Source organism: Atractosteus spatula, chromosome 8, assembly GCF_055471065.1.
Source record: "Atractosteus spatula isolate fAtrSpa1 chromosome 8, fAtrSpa1.hap1, whole genome shotgun sequence".
NCBI lineage: Eukaryota > Metazoa > Chordata > Actinopteri > Semionotiformes > Lepisosteidae > Atractosteus > Atractosteus spatula.
The window spans coordinates 43,748,926-43,768,265 of NC_142713.1; the positions used below are offsets into that span (position 1 = coordinate 43,748,926).

Below are 19,340 nucleotides of genomic sequence, written 5' to 3' on the forward strand. Positions count from 1 at the left end.
AATGTACTGATGTTTTTGTTGACTTTTATATATTTGAAGATAATGGAAGTATACGTTTCCAGTGGATTTTACATAACAAAACATTTTAAAAATGCTAAATTTTATATAAATCACAGATTACTAAATAGCTTAATGTCTATTTTATACACTTTTCTAAGCAGACACTTACATTTAGAACAACTTAAAAAGCACTTTAAAATAAATTAGCATCGGCAATGCTTTTAGATTCTGCTGGTTCGGAAGCTTGAGTTCATCCATAAAATGCACTTTTTAACCCCTACAAAAACTGTCAAATATCTCAAACGGTATCTGTGGCTCCTTTATTTAAGGTTCACAGATCCTGCAATAACAGTCAAGCTTTAATTTTTCTTTCTGGTCCTGGCTATTTTTCTTGGAAATGATTCTCTGAAAATTAATCACCACATTTACACGTGCATATGACATAAAAACATCAATTTAATATTACTGTCAAAAGCAAGCAAATTATTAAGAACATGCCTTAGCTGTTTACTGTTCATTTATAGTCCTTAGCTGTGTTCATTTAAAGAAATCTAGCAATTGATGGAAAGGATTTATAGAATTCAGTTAATCTTACTATTTGTGAAAGGAACAGGTTTAAAAAAAGTGCCATAAAATACGAGTTACAAAAAGTTAAATTATTCCTTCTTTTTAAGCAATTACAGCCACATGTTACACAGCTAAAGGTAATAAAATTATCAAATTATGTCAACGCAGACCTGGCCAAGAGGTCTACACTAATGTCACACAGAGGAAAGCAAAAAAAGAAAAAGAAAAAAGAAAAATACAATCAAAAACAGATAACATAACAGAATAAGTCTATGTTAACTAAAATAAATTAAAAAAAAAACCCTGATACAAAGGTGAGTAAGTTTGTCTTACACTAAAGATTGTTCCAATCTTTGCAATTTTAATGTCTCACCTGCTTGTGCACTACCAAAAACAATTCAAACTTTCACGTTATCACCTTTGAATTTTACTGCAGTCATTGCACACAATTCTAACACTTACACATCTCTTCTCACATACTGCTACTTCATCAATCTAAAAATTTCAAGCTATATTAAAGGTGTAGAGCCCATTCGTAAGTAATTGCAAAGGCTTCTTTTTCTGATCATTTACAAGTTGCAGCTCTTCTGAAATGACATCTCTTTTCTTATTCCTTTGATATGAATATGTTTCATGAAAACTTGAAATCCATACGTAGGTTTTAAGCAAACTATTAGTCTACAGCCTCTGAACAATCTACTTTCTATATCTAGAATATTTTCTATTATTACATCTATGCTTCTTCTGTATATTTTTTGGGGGATTATACTTTAGTTCCTGTTGTATATGCACATACAGTATATCCATAATACATATGCTGTATCTGTAAATGCAAACTTCACATAACGCTTTTCATTTTGAAGGGCAATGGAGGATACATGCACTATATCAAGTCTCCTTCTTCGGAATAATACTAACTCAGTATTCCTAAACTCCAACATTCTGATGAGTGTAAATTAGCAACAATGGACATGTGACTGTACACCAATAAATTAGTAAATAAATTATCATCAAGGCAAATAATTTGTGGCAGAATGGTCATGTGAATTTTCCTCCCCTTTCCCTCCAGGTGCTGTCTTCATGCTTTTTGAATTACACCATATTGTTCTTGTAGTTTAAATTTATGGTTGTGGATGGAGATACAGTAGGACTGCACTCATTGATTCAGATTATTTATTATCCAGCTTCAGAGCTAAAGGCTGGCTGTGATATTTATTTTCCTGTTTTCAACTGTTTACACATAGGATGGGCCACTGGAACACTGACACTGCCACATGGACTGTCTTGTGGCCACCAAGACTGGCTACCAATCCTGAGGTGACTTAGAAAGGACAAGTCTACTGTGCCAGGTCCAAGTCATATACAATAAATACCAGCTAATTAACTACTGTTTCACTTTATATCTTGGCTGTGGGGTGTGTCTGTGCTCGGGGCTTTGCTTTGTGCCCCTATTGTGGACCACCCCATACGGCATCACATACGAAACTAATGAGATGCTTCCCTTTACCAATTTGTCATAAGAGCTGCTCATGTTACAAGTTATGTAAACAGAATAGTGGACTCCCTCTTGATCTGAGCAACTTTTTGTAACCTTTATTTAACCGGACTTCAACTGAGAACAAATTCTAATTTACAGTAATCATGTAGCTCCCTTTTAGAGTGAGTATAAAAAGTCACCACCCCCTTTCAAAATGTGTACCTTTTGTTGTATTACACTCTGAATATAAATACAAATTAAATTAGCCTTGTTCCATTTTTATTTACACACAGTATATCTTATCTTATCCAAGTGAAAATCAAATGATAAAACATTCTAAAAAATAATTAATATTACAACAGTAAAATACCTTATTTGGATAAGTGAACATTCCACTTCCAATTGCATTTGTAAACTTGCTCAGGTATAACCAATCACCTTACAGATCACACAACAAACTAATTGTCTCCCACCTGTGATCAATTGTGGTGATTTTGATCAGCTCAGAATAAAAGCAGATGTTTCTAGAGGATTCCATTGCTTGGAAGTGCATTTCCAAGCAAAGAATCCACTATGGGCGGAAAGATGCTTTTAAATGAATTATGAGATAAAGTTTTAGAAAGGCACAAGTCAGGAGATGGGTATAAAAAGATTTAAAAGGCTTTAAGTATCCCATGGAGCACAGTCAAGACCATAATTAAGAAGTGGAAGGTGTATGGCACCAACCAGATCTTGCCTAGATCAGGCTGTCCCTCCAAACTGGATGACCGAGCAAGAAGGAGACTGATCAGAGAGGCTACCAAGAGGCCGATGGCAACTTTGAATGAGCTACAGGCCTTTATATGGCAAAGACTTGTCATTGCGTTCATGTGACAACAATATCACAAGCGCTCCACAAATCTGGCCTGTATGGGAGGATGGCAAGTAAAAAGCCACTCCCTTAAAAAAAGACACATCATGTCTCGTTTATGTTTTGCTTAAAAACACCTTAAAGATTCTATAGCCAAGTGACAAAAGGTGCTGTGGTCAGATGAGACCAAAATTGAACTTTTTATCTGGAATGCAAAACGGTATGTCTGGCAAAAACCCAATACATCTTCCATCCAAAGAATACGGTGGTGGCAGCATCCCGTTGTGGGGGGTGTTTCTCTTAAGCTGGGACTGGGGCACTTGTCAGAATAGAAGGGAAGATGGATGGTGCAAAATACAGGCCAATTCTTGAAAACATGCAGCCCTCAGCCAGAAAGTTGAAAATAGGAAGATGGTTCACCTTTCAACATAACAATGGCCCAAAGCAACCCACCAAAGCAACTGTACAGTGGATGAAGGACAATAAGGTGAATGTCCTTGAGTGGCCTAGTCAGAGCCATGATCTAAATCCCATCGAAAATCTTTGGAATGACTTGAAGAGGGCAGTCCATCAACAGTCACCATGCAGTTGGAGCTTGAACAATTCTGTAAGGAGGATGGGCAAATATTCCTCCCTCTAGGTGTGCAAAGTTGATAGAGATGTATCTAGAAGTTGATAGAGGCTGTAATTCAAGCAAAGCCCTAAACACGGCTCTACATTGCAGTAGATGCTCTCCCTTTTCCCAAGCACAGTCTAGCATATTAAAAAGTGCAGTGCGCCACACATAGTTTCTTTTAATTTCACAACTTTGTCTACTTATATTTATTTTTTAACATTTTTCAGATAAAATCTAACTTCTGATTTTATTACTTTCTCATCTTCTTTGGAGTTTGTCTACTACATAACTGGTTATTATTTAATTAATAATGACTTTGACACACAGAGATTGCTTCTATTCAACAAGCATGAATAGTTTAAGGCAAAAAATCTTTTCTCCTTCATTATCAGCGAATAAAGCCTTATCAGTGATTGTCTTTCTAAGCTTCAAAGAAAAAAAAATCCGTCACACTGTGTACCACTAAGTGATTTTCAGACAAAATGTGACGAATCCAAGTTCAAAACTTGATATAGTTATGCCAATCTAAATAGACTAAAACCAATGTAAGAGACATCTCAAAAAATGACTAGATTTTCTTCTTTAGGAACAGCATTGATAGGGTTCTCATAATCCTGCTTTATAATGGAAATGAACAACAATGTCTGGATTAAAGTGTATAATCTATATAATAGGTAGAAATCTAATGGGAGAAAACATTCTGGTTTATACCGATGTGACATCAAACAAACCTTCTCAGTACTTAGTATTTTTAAAAACCTAGCAAAACCACAAATGTCATCAAATTAAATTGCAGTGTTTTGCATATGTTCTAAAAATATGCACACATTTCATTTTTTGTTTAAATTAGCTGGCTTGAGTATATGCATTTGTTAATAAAAAATGCTAACCAGGTTACAGACACCTGAAAATGCTGTTCTCTAATCCAGTGTACAATGTAAAATTAGTCTTGACGCAGATGCTGTGTATAAAAAAGATTATGTCCATACACTTACTCTAGCTGTGTAATATATTAGCACATGCTTCTGAAAAATACATTGTAGTATTTTAGAGCAGTAAAGAGAATGCTAAAACCAAAGAAGATAAGACACTTTACCTACTTACCTTTTCCAAACAATTAACAGTAAGAAAAAATATAAAAGTATACTTAAGTATACTAAAAAGAAAATCCATTCTCAGTGTATGTAAGCACACACATCAAATTATACAATGCAGCTTTCAGTGTTGAGCATTGTTTATAACAAATAACATTGCTTTAACAGGCAGCAGCTTTGTTTAACAGTGTTAATTAAATATTTGTCCAACTTGATTCTAAAAAAAGACCTCAATTTCAAACAAAGCAGAAAATGATAATTCACTCAACAAGCAAAAATTTCAAACATTAAGTATTAAACCCAATATTTACAATGCTCTAACAAGCAAGGTTATTAACATGTGCTGACAATGCAGCAGTCAGATAGTGCAATTTACAGTCAGGGCTCTGTTTTACACACACAGTGCAGCACCCACATTTTGCCCCTGGGCTGCTACAATATTTATAGAATTACAAATCAAACTTCATAACAGGTAACAGAGCATTACACTTCAAATGACAGCATTAGAAATTGATTTTTTAGATCTAAAAATTTTATTCTGTGATAACTATAGATTATTTTTCACTTATGGCTTGTGGTCTAAAATCTCCAGTGTATTAGTGGGAAGCTCTATTAGCATACAGTACATTGGCTGTACAGGAACGAGTAAAGGCTAATTCCTCTGAAAAGTATAAAGAGGCACCACAGCATTTTGGCTGTTGAGCCTTCTTCATGTGTGTTACTCACACAAGGAAAGCTCAACAACTGAAATGGTTTTCTTCTTCCTGCGTTTCAGCAAGAAATTAACTTTTACTTCCTGCCTTGTGCCTGTTGCTGCCAGGATAGGCTTTGTCTTCCCTAAGATCCTGAATTGGAAGAAGTGGTTAGAAAATAAATGAGTGGATTTAAATAACCTTTACTTGTTATTTTAATAGTGATAATGAAGTGGGGCATGTAAATATTGCACATTACAATATTACCACTTAACCACATTGTGGAAGGTGTTGTTGGGATCTGTTAATTTAGCCTTCAACAAAAGTTAAGCTAGACACAATAAAACTGACTTGCTTTAGCAGCTCCAGTTACTTCACCCTACATAACAAAAGAGAGGCCCAATAACCATAAAAATACAGCTGCAATTACCTGGATTTCTGCATTAATTACTCATAAAAATGTGGTCTGATCTTCAAGTAAGCCACAAAAATAGACAAACACAATCTGTTTAAACTAATAACACACAAACAATTGTACTCCTTCTTGTCAATATTGAACACATAGTTTAAATATTCACAGTCTAGGCTGGAAAAAGTATGTAAACCCTTGTATTTAGTAACTGGTAGAACCTCCTTTACCAGCACTAACCTCCATCAAACGTTTCCTATAGCTGCTGATGAGACTTGCACAATGGTTAGAAGGAATTTTAAACCATTCCTCCTTACAAAACTGTTTCAGTTCATCTATATTTCTGGGATTCCTTGCGTGAACAGCTCCGCTTCAGGTCATGCCACAGCATCCCAATTGGATTGAGGTCTGGACTCTGACTTGGCCATTCCAGAACACACATTTTCTTCTGTTTAAGCCATTCTGTTGTTGATTTACTCCTGTGTTTCAGGTCATTGTCTTGTTGCATCACCCAACTTCTATTAAGCTTCAGTCGATGGACCACTTCTTGACATTCTCCTGTAAAAGTTCTTGATACAATTTTGAATTCATTGCTCCATCTACGATAGCAAGCTGTCCAGGCCCTGAGGCAGCAAAGCAGCCCCAAACCATGATGCTTCCTCCACCATGCTTCATGGTTGAGATGAGCTTTTGATGTTGGTGTGCAGTGCTTTTTTTCCTCCAAACATAGCGTTGAGCGTTTCTGCCAAACAGTTCAACTTTCTTCTCATCCATCCACAGAACATTGTCCCAGAAGTGTTGTGGAACATCCAGGTGGTCTTTTGCAAACTTGAGACGTGCAGCAATGTTTTTTTTTGGAGAGCAGTGGTTTCCTCCGTGGTGTCGTTCCATTAACACCATTCTTGTTCAGTGTTTTTCTTATAGTGGACACATGAACAGAGAGTTTGGCAAGTTCAAGAGATTTCTGCAGCTCAAGAGATTTCTGTTACCCTAGGGTTCTTTTTCACCTCCTTCAGCATTGCACGCTGTGCTCTTGACGTGATCTTTGCAGGACGCCCACTCCTAGGAAGTATAGCAATATTACTGAATTTCCTCCATTTGTAGACAATTAGTCTTACTGTGGATTGATGAACACCCAAGCCTTTCAAAATGCTTTTGTAGCCTTTTCCAGCTTTATCCATATCTACAATTCTTCTTCTAAGGTCTTCTGATATTCCTTTTGATCAGGGCATGGTCCACATGAAAAGCTCTTTCTTGAGAAGAGCAGACTCTGTTAGTAACCAACCTTTGTGTGCCTTGTTTATAGGGCAGGGCACCTCCAACCCACACCTCCAATCTTATCTCATTGATTGGAACACCTGACTCCAACAGGCTTTTGGAGAAGTTAGCCTAGAGGTTCACAAACTTTTTCCAACCTAGACTGTGAATGTTTAAACAATGTGTTTCTGACAAGTATTGAAAAGAAGTACAATTGTTTGTGTGTTATTAGTTTAAGCAGATTGTGTTTGTCTATTTAAGTTGAAGATCAGACCACATTTTTATGAGTAATTAATGCAGAAATCCAGGTAATTCCAAGGGGCTCACAATTTTTTTCTTGCAACTGTACCAACAAACAGGATAAAACAGATCAATTTTTGCTGTGTATCAAAGGATAGGAGTTAGATCAAGTCAAGGCAGTTCAACTTATGCTACATATCAAAGAACAGGAGAAATATCCACAGCAAACCATAAAACTGTGAAACAAAAACTTTTTTTCTAAGCCCATACTGCATATAAGGGCTGGAAACCCCTTTCAGAGTGTCTGTTCTGTGGGGCAGAGTCAACAAGTGTAGCTGTCCTTATTGAGCTCAATAAAACTGAATCTGCGAAAGACTGTGTCCTGCTCCTCTGATTAAGACTTTCCCACACCAGTAACGAATTATTTGTAGTATCCTTTGTATTGTCGTTTTGGGATTAATAACTGTTATGCATATAAGTTTCATTTTAGTTACAATAATTAATTTTTCCTCAGATTAATTTATTAAAGGGTTCACTTTAATAGTGGTTAAATTATTAATTTAATTAAAAGCATGTACATGGATAAATGCATATGTGAAATCTTAAACAAATCAAAGGAGATGCAAAAATGAACATGATTTTGCAATTTAATTTGCTCTTAAAACACAGACAAATCTGCCCTTTTGAATTTATTCTTCCCATTTGTAATTAATGATTATATATACTACTCTGAGATGCTAAAAAAATTAAAGTGCACACCCCTGTTAATGTGCCCCCTTTGAATTACTGTTTAAGTCTGAAATACATTTACTGTTTATGGAAAATCATAGCCTCTTGTTGGCATATTGTATAGTGACCTCATTGGATTAAGGATAATATTGTTTCAGCCTTTCCTATTAAATCTATTAATGAAAAGGATCAAAATGGATGGTTGTACATCCCATGATGTCATATAATTAAGCTACTGTTATTTACTCATCAGCATGAAACACTAAAATGCACATCATATCAGCGAGAATTAATTTAGTCCTGCAGCAAAGCAGACTGTTAACGAGTGTAGTGTCCAGTCTTAACCCACAATTTCAAATAGTGCACAGACAACAAAAGATATGTTTTTTATTTTTATTTATATTCAAAAATAAATTTAGAAATAAAATGAGAAATATCAATGAAGACAAGAAAGGTACGTCTTTCCTTTGTGTCAAACATCAAAGTAAATTATGAAAATATCATTCTCTATTAAACTGTACAGCTTATTATCCTAGAACTGACAGATATTTTACAACCTAAATATAACTAGTAAGACATGCTTTAAAGCAGAGGTTTCATAACTACTTTTTGCTTGATGAAAACAGATTGAATTCTTTATCACTATAACTGATAATGTTATTTTTTTTATTAAATATGTGGCACATATTCTAACACAAACTTGTTTTAAAATAAAATAGTAGGAACTCAAATTGTTTTGAATTAAAATGTTATTCATAATAAGATAATGTGTGCAATTAATCTCGTCTCTAGAAGGGGGAGAAACATCCTCTCATGCTATATGATAAGCAAAGAGGACACAGATGGCATTGAGAAGTCACTGCAGTGAATTACAGTATCACAGCAGGCAAAAATTAATGAATTATACAGGGGGTCCTTATGCTGGAAGTCTACATAAATTTTGTTGACAATGTTCTTTTTGTTTCCATTAGTATTACATTAAAGGTGATATGAAAATTAATTCAGGAAAATAAAACAATACTGTCAGATTACTTTCTACCAACACTTTAAAATGGACATAAATTCCATCTCAACCCCACAGTTCTTTTATTCTACTGTTAATCGACTGCATGTATTAATGGAAAGCAAAGTATGAAGAATCCTGATTTTTCGTATTTCTTAAATATTTTGTTGATTTACTCCTGTGTTGTGTACTGCCCGTCCTGGGAATGGTTTTCATCATTCTCAATTGCCTGGAGTGCGCAATGTTATATGATTATTTATGCACAATTATATGTGTATGAGAAATAAATGAGAGCATTCAAGCAATTAAGTGATAATTAAACTTCATTCACTTAGAAAAGCGGATGGTTTACTACATCCTTTTCCAGCTGTAATTTTAAAACAATGTACCAGACTGCTATTAACAGTTCTCTACACATATGCCTAACATATTCATGATCACATGATCTTGCATATTAAGCAAAATTATAGACTAAAACAAGGAAAAATTAATATCAGAGTTCTTTTGATAATTTCTGCCAATTTTCTGCATTCATATAGTACTGCATTCATAGTAGTTCATAAGAAACGTCAACTGTATCTACTTATATTTTGCATAAGGAGCTGTTTCAAACTATTTCACTTTGTGGTATAGTTTAATTTGCCACATTTTTTACATTTTTAATTTGAAAATGTTGTATACATTGATAAATGGTTAAATCATTTGCTGTTTTAGAATTTTTACCTCCTTCATCTGTAATGAGCATTTCAGCCTATATAATGTGTCTGAAATACAAAGGTAATACTGTGATTGAACCAACAGTGTAAATGCAATAGCTTTAAATCTTATAAAGAGTGTGCCAATCAAAGAGAACATTCAAGTAATAATATATTTGGCAAACTGAATGCCAGAATATGCCTTCCAAACAGTGAATAAATGTAGTCTATTATGCTAGATATTGTTGTAATAAATCAGTAATTCAGCTCTTCAGAAGTATAATGCATCGCCTGTATTTTCTTAACGTATTTAACAACAGAATTTTCTGGAGTATTCCTTTAATTTTTGAATGCATTATTTGATCATAATACTGTATATGTATATATTAGAAACTCCATATCAGGAACCTGCTGAGACTATTTTCAATGTGGTTAGCAGTAGTTCCAGAAGTGTGGTAATTGTCTGTAGAAGTGAGCTATTCTGCTGAAGCATTACTTGTAAAACAGCCTTTGTGGTTAGAAAAGGCACAGAGTGTGATCTGCAGATGAGGAGGAACACAGTAAGGAGTAAGGAAAAGGAGCACCTTAGCTGTTGGACGCAAATGCAAGAACATTTTCATTTCAAGGTATAGAGCCCTGTTTGTGTTTGGTATATAATCACATTTTTTCTTACCTTATAATAACATTTATATGTACCTCAAAATCTTGCTTGCATGTTCATTAGTGGTTTTATTTTTATCATCATCTTTCCAACAAACAGAAAATTATACAGTAATTGCAAACTAACTGCTTCACATCACTGCATACTACATAGAATTTATCAGATGTATGTAACTAAAATAACATTAAAGCCATCAAGATTTATTTTACAGGAAGATAATTATTCCAAAGTAAAGACATTTTGGAAACATCGGTTAACAGAAATGTGTACAAATATTCATGTATGCTTGAAATATCAAATAATAGCAGTCCAAACACATACTGGTAAATGAATGGGCTTCCGGGTTAGAAACAGAACCTAATGGAATAATAAACATGAAAACAAATACTGATATTTTATTGATAGCATAATTTCAAGACCTGAATGCACTGAGAGATCAGATATTAAATACATTCTTACTGGGGTCTTGAAGCCTCAGCTTGGTCTGTCTGTAGCTTTTCTCCGCCTTCTACTTCCATTGTACAATATACAATCCTGTTGGGAGCCACTGACCTCAATCCTTGCACCTCAACAATAACAATCTGAAACAACAAATAGATCATCAAAATCAAATCATCAGTTTAATGTGTCTAGTTGATAAAGCAGCTAGTTAGCATTTCAAATGTTCTGTTTAAAAAACACAACAAATGTATTTATATACAGTATAACACTCTTTTAACCACATCAACACAAAAAAATACATTTCAAGAATTTGGAAACATGAAAGTGTGGTATGGTAGTGTAGTGGTTAGCATTGCTGCCTTGCAGTGCTGGGGGGCCCAGGGTTCAATTGTAGACCTGGGATGCTTGTATGTTCTCCCCGTGGGTTCGAATGAGTTCCCTCCTGGTGCTCCAGTTTCCAACCCACAGTCCAAAGACATATTGGTACTGTAGGTTAACTGACGTCTAGGAAAATTGGCTGTAGTGTTAGTGTGTGCCTGTAATGTACTGGTGTCCTGTCTAGGGTGTACCCTGCCTTGTTCACTTTTGCTTGCCAAGATAGGCTCCAGCTCCTCTGCAACCCTGAAAAAGGTTGAAACAATTAGAAAATGGATGGATGCAATTAAGAATTGGGTGGCACAGTGATTAGCACTGTGCTCATCCAGCACTGGAGCCCTGGTTAAATTCCTGAGGTGCATTATTTGTAGAGTTTGTATGTTCTCCCTGTGTTTGTGTGGGTTACCTTTTGGTGCTATCATTTCCTCCCACAATTCAAAGGCATACTAGCAGGAAAATTGGCCCTGGTGTGATTATGTGTGTGTTTGTGCCTGAGAGCAACTCATGTCTTGTTTTGCATCTGTTGCTTGCAGGGTTATGTTCTGGCTGCCCTGTGATCCTGTACTAGATAAAGCAGTTTTCAAAATAAATAGAAGGATGAAATAAACTATTGTCCCTTGTAAACATACTGTAAATCTACTGGTGAAGGTGGTATATTGTTCTATATTTTTCACTGTAAAATAAATTTCCCCATTCATTTTTCTAATGTTTGAATATTTCATCTAAGTACCTTAAACATGAGTTAAAACCCATCAGGCAGGCACACTTTTCAATAACAACTTGAAGTAACTTGTTGGTGAAAGAAAAGTAATATTATAAAAGAACTCACCTCCAGTGTAAATGAAAGAACAACATCAGATTTAGACAGCTGAATGTCATTTTCATCTCCAATTTCTAGGAAGGAGGAATTCTGTGACCGTTTCAGTTTTTGAAGTTTGAAATCAGGTCCTCCTTTTGAAACGGGCAGGCTCTCCAGGTTGGCCATAAGCAAATTCACTGAGGATTTTAACTCTTCAATATACATGACTTCCATCTCTTTGGAAACAAACTTTGGAAGTTTCCTCTCCTGTGGAAGATCATCAAAACAGACCTACAGTATATTATCACTGATCTTTCCTAGAGTTACTGTCAAACATTTACATTTATAAACTTAGAAGCATGAATAACCTCACAAGCAGAAAAGCTTTGGAAAATTAAGGAAACTACTGCATAAATTCACCAGTAACGGAGACTACAGTACATGCAAGGTCCAAGTGATGGTATTAGTTTGGCTTTACAGCTGAAGTAATTTAACTCCTAACATGAACACTTTACAGACCAAATAGTAAAAGAATGCAAAACTATTCCAAGGTAAGCATGGCATGACATATATATACTTCATTCTCAACCTTGTATGTCTAAAAAAATGTTTTGCATATGCCAAATAGATATGGGAGCCACTACAAAATGTACAAATAATCACAATATCCAATGAAATTATTTTTTTAAGAAAAAAAGAACAAACAGTAATTATGATTTATGAGTCTCACAAAGTAACATACAGCAAAACCAATTCAAAACAGAATCTGCAAAATACAGTATATGATAATAAGATTTCTGGCACTCTCTTTGTTAAAGCTTCTTATTATACTGGGGGAGGTTTAGAATGTTTTGCTTTTTAAACTGATGGAAACTCTAATGATAATAATAATAATAATACTTTTCCAGTTAAGATAACAATAGACTAGGTATCATGTGCATAAGGTTATTGTCAGCACCTACCTTTGCCATCAGATCAGCCTGTTGCAATCGACCATCCAACTCTCTTCGAATTTGTGCAGCCTGTTCATCTGCATTGTCAAGCTGAGGAAAAGCAGAAAAAAACAGCTTGCAATGACCCATTTTATTTCTATAATGGCACATTTATTTTTTAAATGACAAATTAATTAAGAGAGGTGTAAGGTGAATTACACACAGCTGATCATTTATTGTAATGTTATAGAAATGTAACATCTTTTTGACTTAAAACTAATTAAAAACAAAAAGAAGAACCTGTACTTATAAAAGGCGAGACACTAAGGAAGTCAAAAAGAAAACATTAAACCAATTAAATTTGTTATGCTAAGATCATCCAAATGTTCTTCAATACCACAGTGAACAAGTACAGGTAGTGGAAAAAAAAATCTCGAATAAAAGGTTAAAAACCAAGCCTACTGAAAGTAAGGATTTACACATTGATGCATGTTGAGCAATAACATCCCATCATGCTATGGTAATGTATAAAAATGCTGCCCAGGCCTGGTTTCATATAATTACAGACAATGCAAGAGGTGACCACAGTGACTTTGAAAGAGAGGTGTTGTTAGGGCACAAGGGATTGTTGGGGCACATTTCGCAGAAGCTTCTGTGATTAACACAGCTCAACTTAATTAATGTTTGACATGCAACGGTGTTTAAGGTGATCCCAGTATCATCATCAGCAGATGACAAAAGTGTAGAAACCAGTATTGTAACATCTGTACATTAATTGAAAGTGCACTGCAAAACAGGAGAGCAACCTGATGCATGAGCAGCCAGGTTTATCAAAACCTGTCTGCTGAGAATTCAACAAAATGAGATATCAAAGTTGGGTTAAGGGTACATAAAGCTCTCATCCCATCAGGCAATGCAAGATTGTGAGTTCAAAGGTACAAAGAGCACAGGCATAAAGTAGCAGGCAGTGGATAAATGTGAAATGGACAGATGAATCGTTCTTCATCATTTTATGGCAAATAGACGTGTTTGTAACTCATTCTAGGTCACCAGATTTGAACCCAATTGAGCATTTAAGATATATTTTGGAATAATGTCTGAGACAGCATTTTATACCTCCATCAATCAAACACAGGCTAACTGACTATCTCAAGGAATAATGGTGCCATATCTCTTCTGAAGAATTCAAGATGTTGGAAGACTATGTCACAGTGCATAGTCCCCATCCACAGGGCAATTGGCAGCCCAAGGACCAGCTGTATTAAATCACTTTACATTGCTGTTTTCAATTTTTATGGACATTCTTGTGACCCTTAATGAACATTTTCACGTACAAACAATACAGAGCTTTTGTAGATCTACTGACTCACATCACAAGAATCCTAAAATCTACAGTACATTTTCCAGTTGAGCACTGAAGTGGGACATGCAGCCATATCACTCTGCAACTCCAACTAGCAACCCACTGAAGCTTAGCAGGTGTGAGCATGGTCAGTACCTGGATGGGAGACTAAAAACTAAGGATGCTGCTGGAAGAGGTGTTAGTGGGGCCTGCAGGAGGCGCTCACCCACGGTCCATGTGGGTCCTAATGCCCCAGTATAGTGATTGGGACACTATACTGTAAAAAAACAGGTGCCATCCTTTGGATGAGATGTAAAACCGAGGTCCTGACTCCCTGTGGTCATTAAAAATCCCAGGGCGTTTCTCGAAAAGAGTAGGGGGGTGTTACCCCCACACAACAAATTTCCAGGGTCATATTGCGTACCACCTGGCGGCGTACCATAGTTTGAGAACCATGGCTTTAGACAATTATAGTACAGATGCAGCCATTCAAAGTGCGTGTTACAGACACGTACCGCAGGTGGCGTCGCGCATTGTGATGCAAGATGACGCGCGGCACCGCAGTACGTGATTGGTTGACCGACAGGGGCACTCGTGGTCCGTTGGTCTGTCGTAGAAAGACTTACAGTAAACGTCTTTGCTGTGCCCGTTGTAGATATTGAATTTTACCACTGAAGGGAAATCTTAGTAGCTGAGCATAAAAAGAATAGGAGCATACTGTAACGCGTGTGAAGGCCATAAACGATATTAATTGTGGAACATAAACATACAGTACTGTATATGGCTGGTCTTGGTACTTTAAAGAAAAAATACACACCAGTATTCCATTTCTCCCTAAACATTTTAAGCATCGAAGTCTTTAACTAAAGAGATACCGGAGTCAACAAGCATACTTTTAGAATTTGATTAATAGGGAATATAATATGGAATCGCGTATCTAAAGAATTTAATAACGATATGATTATATTCGTGTACTGCGACAGGGCTGTGTAGGGCTGTTTCGCCTCCCTCTTCATGCGACTTCCCTTGTAGCCTACTGGTCTACGTAACCGCTTACCAACTCACGGGTTGTGTGTTCAAATCCAGCTGGTGCTGGACTTTTCTTTTAACAAACATTTCTTCGAAAAAATAGAATAGCGATATTATGGACAATCAATTGACTTTTATATTTCAAAATATCACAACATGATCGATTCTAAGTCATTTTTGATAACAATGAATAGTCACCTTCTTCCCTTCTGACAACGGTCCCTGCTTCTGCTTCCTGCTTCTATTGTGTGTGTGTGTAATAGAGTAAATTTTTATAGAGAAATGGAGGCTGGACAGTATGCGATACAATATAAACATTTATATTGATTTAAATCGTGTTTTGATTTAAATCGCAAACGCGTGTTTAATTATATGTGTTTTTTTTAATCATAATCAGGCTAATGCAACATAAATTGATACAGTATCTCTGTCTTATTTTTAGTAAATAAAGTGCATTTTTGCACACTATATGTGCAAACGTTTTATGATATGTCGCTGTTGTGAATGTCTGTGGACATGTGCTGGCTGGACAGGAGGCTCTACTGTACACAGAGAGCTTAGAAGACAAAGATATCAATTTATTTTAGTCAAAAATTTATATATCACCTTTAAAAGTGGAATCTCAAAGCAAAGTAAATACCCAACACTGATTGAACCCATCTGCCATGCTAATAAAACACCTTGAATTGAATTGAATTGAGGGAGAGAGGGGGGGAGGGCGCGCGGCAAATAAGATACACTCCACAGGCATCCACAACAGCAACATATGAAACATTTGCACATATAGTTAAGTTATTACTTGGTTTTCAAAGTCGGGAGACATTAGAGGCTTGCCACACCCGGACTGTTAAACCAACGCATTAGCACGTCAAAGCCCATTGAGGACCCGGGCGCAATAATTGTTTTGTCCCTTGATTTACTGATCTGCATTAATTATGGAAATCGAGTTCCTGCTCTGTGCAGACGACCTGGTCCCGCTGTCGCCCACAGAACAGAGGCTGCGCCAGAACCTGGCAGTGCTGGAGCAGCACTGTCAGACCTGGGCGCCGACAGTCAATCTGGACAAGACCAGAGTTATGGTTTTCCAGAAAAAAAGCCAGACCTCAGGGAAACAGGTACAAATTCACACTTAACAACACATTAACACCTAACAACGGGAGAAGGGACGAATTTGGCCAGTACCCACTATTGTTAAACATACAGAAAAGGATATTAAAGTATTGAATATTAGTATTGGCTTTAGTATTAGCCATACAGAACATTAAAGTGCCCCTTTTCCATTCAGCGGTTGCCTGAGCCGCTGTGCCCTATCTTCTGACAGTCACCGTTTTTTTTTCCTTTGAAAAAATGAGACGTTTCCCTTGGTCAGAGATATAAATATATAATATATAAATAAATTAAATTTAACTAACATGTGAAATAGCGTGTGAAAAAGTGGTAGTTTAAGCTTTTCTGCTAATATAATATGGAATCGCGTATCTAAAGAATTTAATAACGATATGATTATATTCGTGTACTGCGACAGGGCTGTGTAGGGCTGTTTCGCCTCTCTCTTCATGCGACTGTACCAGGAAGAGGATTTCTTTCTATTCGAAACGTGTATTTTAAAAGTTTAAGAAGTAAAAACCTTACAGCGTACACAGATTTCTAAACTGATCAGGATCGTTATCTTTGTCTTATGCATAATAATGTTCACCACTCTGTCCAGCAAATTAATAATAAACTTTATTTTATATAGCGTTTTAAACGAATAAGTAATTAGATTGCTCATAAACCTAATCACTTGCTTTTTCTTTTTATTTAGGCTCAGATTTCAACTATAGATCGTATTATTAATAACCATAATAACAACCAAACAACAAAAACAACCATATAAACATAATACCAACCAAAAACATAGATAACGACCACAATACAAAATCAAATATATCAAACCATTATACTCTCGCAAATTCCTCCAATTATCATAATCCCGCCCCTTATGCAAAACCAAACCCTCCTCCCATCCCAGTTTCTCCTCTTTATCATAAACAAAATCCACCTCAATTTTCAACATAAAGCATTACTGCTTACTGGGTTTTTGAGGGGGGGGGAGGGGAGGTGTCTTTCGCTGGAAATCTCGCCTGCTTCTACTTTACGAGTACAACCCCCTCTCTGCAGGAGTGCTGGCTGTGACGAATTAAACCGGTTTCACAGGTATTTTCAAAGTAGGAAGTACAGTGTTAACTGGTAGCTGGGCTCCTCAATGAAATCGCTTTAACATGCTAATGCGTTGGTGTAACAGTCCGGGAGTGGCAAGCTTCTAATGTCAACTCGACTCGATTGGAAGACAATGAACGTCTTTTAGCCCTAAATGAATTAATAGCAAACATGGTTTACATAAAATACATTTTTCCAAGAAAGTTTATAATAATGCGATCTATAGTTGAAATCTGAGCCTAAATATAAAGGAAAAGCATTTTTAGAGAGCAATCACGCTGTGTTTATGTAGAAAAAGCGATTAGGTTTATGAGCAATCTAATTACCTATTCGCCTAAAACGCTATATAAAATAAAGTTTATTAAGAGATGAATGATCAGTGTCGCAGTTGAAATAATTTTCGTAGGAGGGCTTGGACAGATTCCAAGTGCATTTTTGCAATTTACGTTGTAATACAGTTTAGAATACAGTTAGTCTAAGCTTTATCAGCTTTATTTATGGGTTGCAATTTAGAAAAAGTCAAAAACCGCACTCAAAATGCAATTTAGAGCTTTCTGGCAAGGGGAGACACCCAAATTATAATGTAACATGCCACTGTTTGTGCATGAACAAAGTTGTACTGCAATTTTCCTTAGATACGCGATTAAAAAAAATAAATTTTTTGAATCCCCGGCGGAACACACTCCATAAGAATCAGCGCTTTTATACAGTATATCGCCTTTAAACACATATATTTAAACACGCGTTTACGATTTAAATCAAAACGCGATTCAAATCAATATAAATGTTTATTTTGTAACGCATAGGTGACTATTCATTGTTATTAAAAAGACTTAAATTCAATCATGTTGTGATATTTAGAAATATAAATTTGTTTGGTGCGAGTGAGGTTTTATTTAATCTCTGACCAAGGGAAACGTTTCATTTTTTCAAAGAAATGTTTGTTAAAAAATAAAGTCATAGTTCCATGGGATTCAATCACAGACCATGTGACATGGGAGTCAGGAAACTAACACACAGCGCCACCAGATTTGATAACGCTATAAAAACGCTATAAAATAATGTGACTAGGCACAGAACAAGTTTACAGCACAGTACAATAATAAATGCTGACCATGACTTTAGAAGCATAAATTACCTTACACTCAATTTAAACACAAGCTGTCTTTAGCCCTCTAAGCTGGTTCATACAGAAATGTAGAGATCCAGGCTCAGAACACACAGCTTCATTAGCGAATACATATGCAGGACAACTAGAGAAGACGTTTTACAGAGGATGGATTTTTAGAAACATCCCATCAGTGACATCACTGAAGTCAACTCCTTCTGTAGGTAACTGTCGTGTGGATAGTTTCACAAGAATCAGACAAAGGTTTAAGCATCGCTTGTTCTAGATAAAACTGCAAAAAAACAACAACCCATAATGTACTTCTTTGCGGCTCTGTTTGCCCAAATCATATATTCACAACGTGAAATTAGAAAATAATATTACAGTACGTAACCAAAATCCGCAATATGGAAACAGAACCTGTGTAATTGTTGACAGATGATGTTCTCGTAACATTTTTACAAGACAAACTACAACATTTAAAAAATGACTTGTATGTACTTGATATCTCTAATCAATCCACGGCGATATAGTTAAAGCAGTCCCCGCACAAAACGAAACTAAAACGCCCTGGGCATACCGTTTCGCGCTTCTTATCAGTTGCTCAAAAGTAATTTGACCGTATGAAATGCATAATATAAACCTAGAAACATATACAGTACGTGAGCAGTATTTACGTAATATCGGTGTCAAGACATACCTCTCAAATACTGTAAATCAAGTTAAAAATATCTCAAGACCGATTCTGGTCATAATGAAACCATGTTTCGTGTATGTTTTCTTTAAAGTACCGAGACCAGCCATATACTGTATGTTTATGTTCCA

General features: G+C 35.9%; 1 protein-coding gene across 1 annotated transcript in view; it reads right to left on the reverse strand.

Moving 5' to 3' along the window:
* cadps2 (calcium dependent secretion activator 2) overlaps window positions 1-19,340 on the reverse strand; it is a 300,507-nt gene that overhangs the window by 156,328 nt on the left and 124,839 nt on the right. Inside the window, exons 4-6 of the mRNA XM_088922931.1 lie at window positions 12,868-12,948; window positions 11,936-12,172; window positions 10,750-10,871 (exon numbers count right to left, since the gene is read on the reverse strand). Coding sequence (XP_088779057.1) covers window positions 10,750-10,871; window positions 11,936-12,172; window positions 12,868-12,948 — 440 coding nt within the window. The remainder of the gene's footprint in view (window positions 1-10,749; window positions 10,872-11,935; window positions 12,173-12,867; window positions 12,949-19,340) is intronic.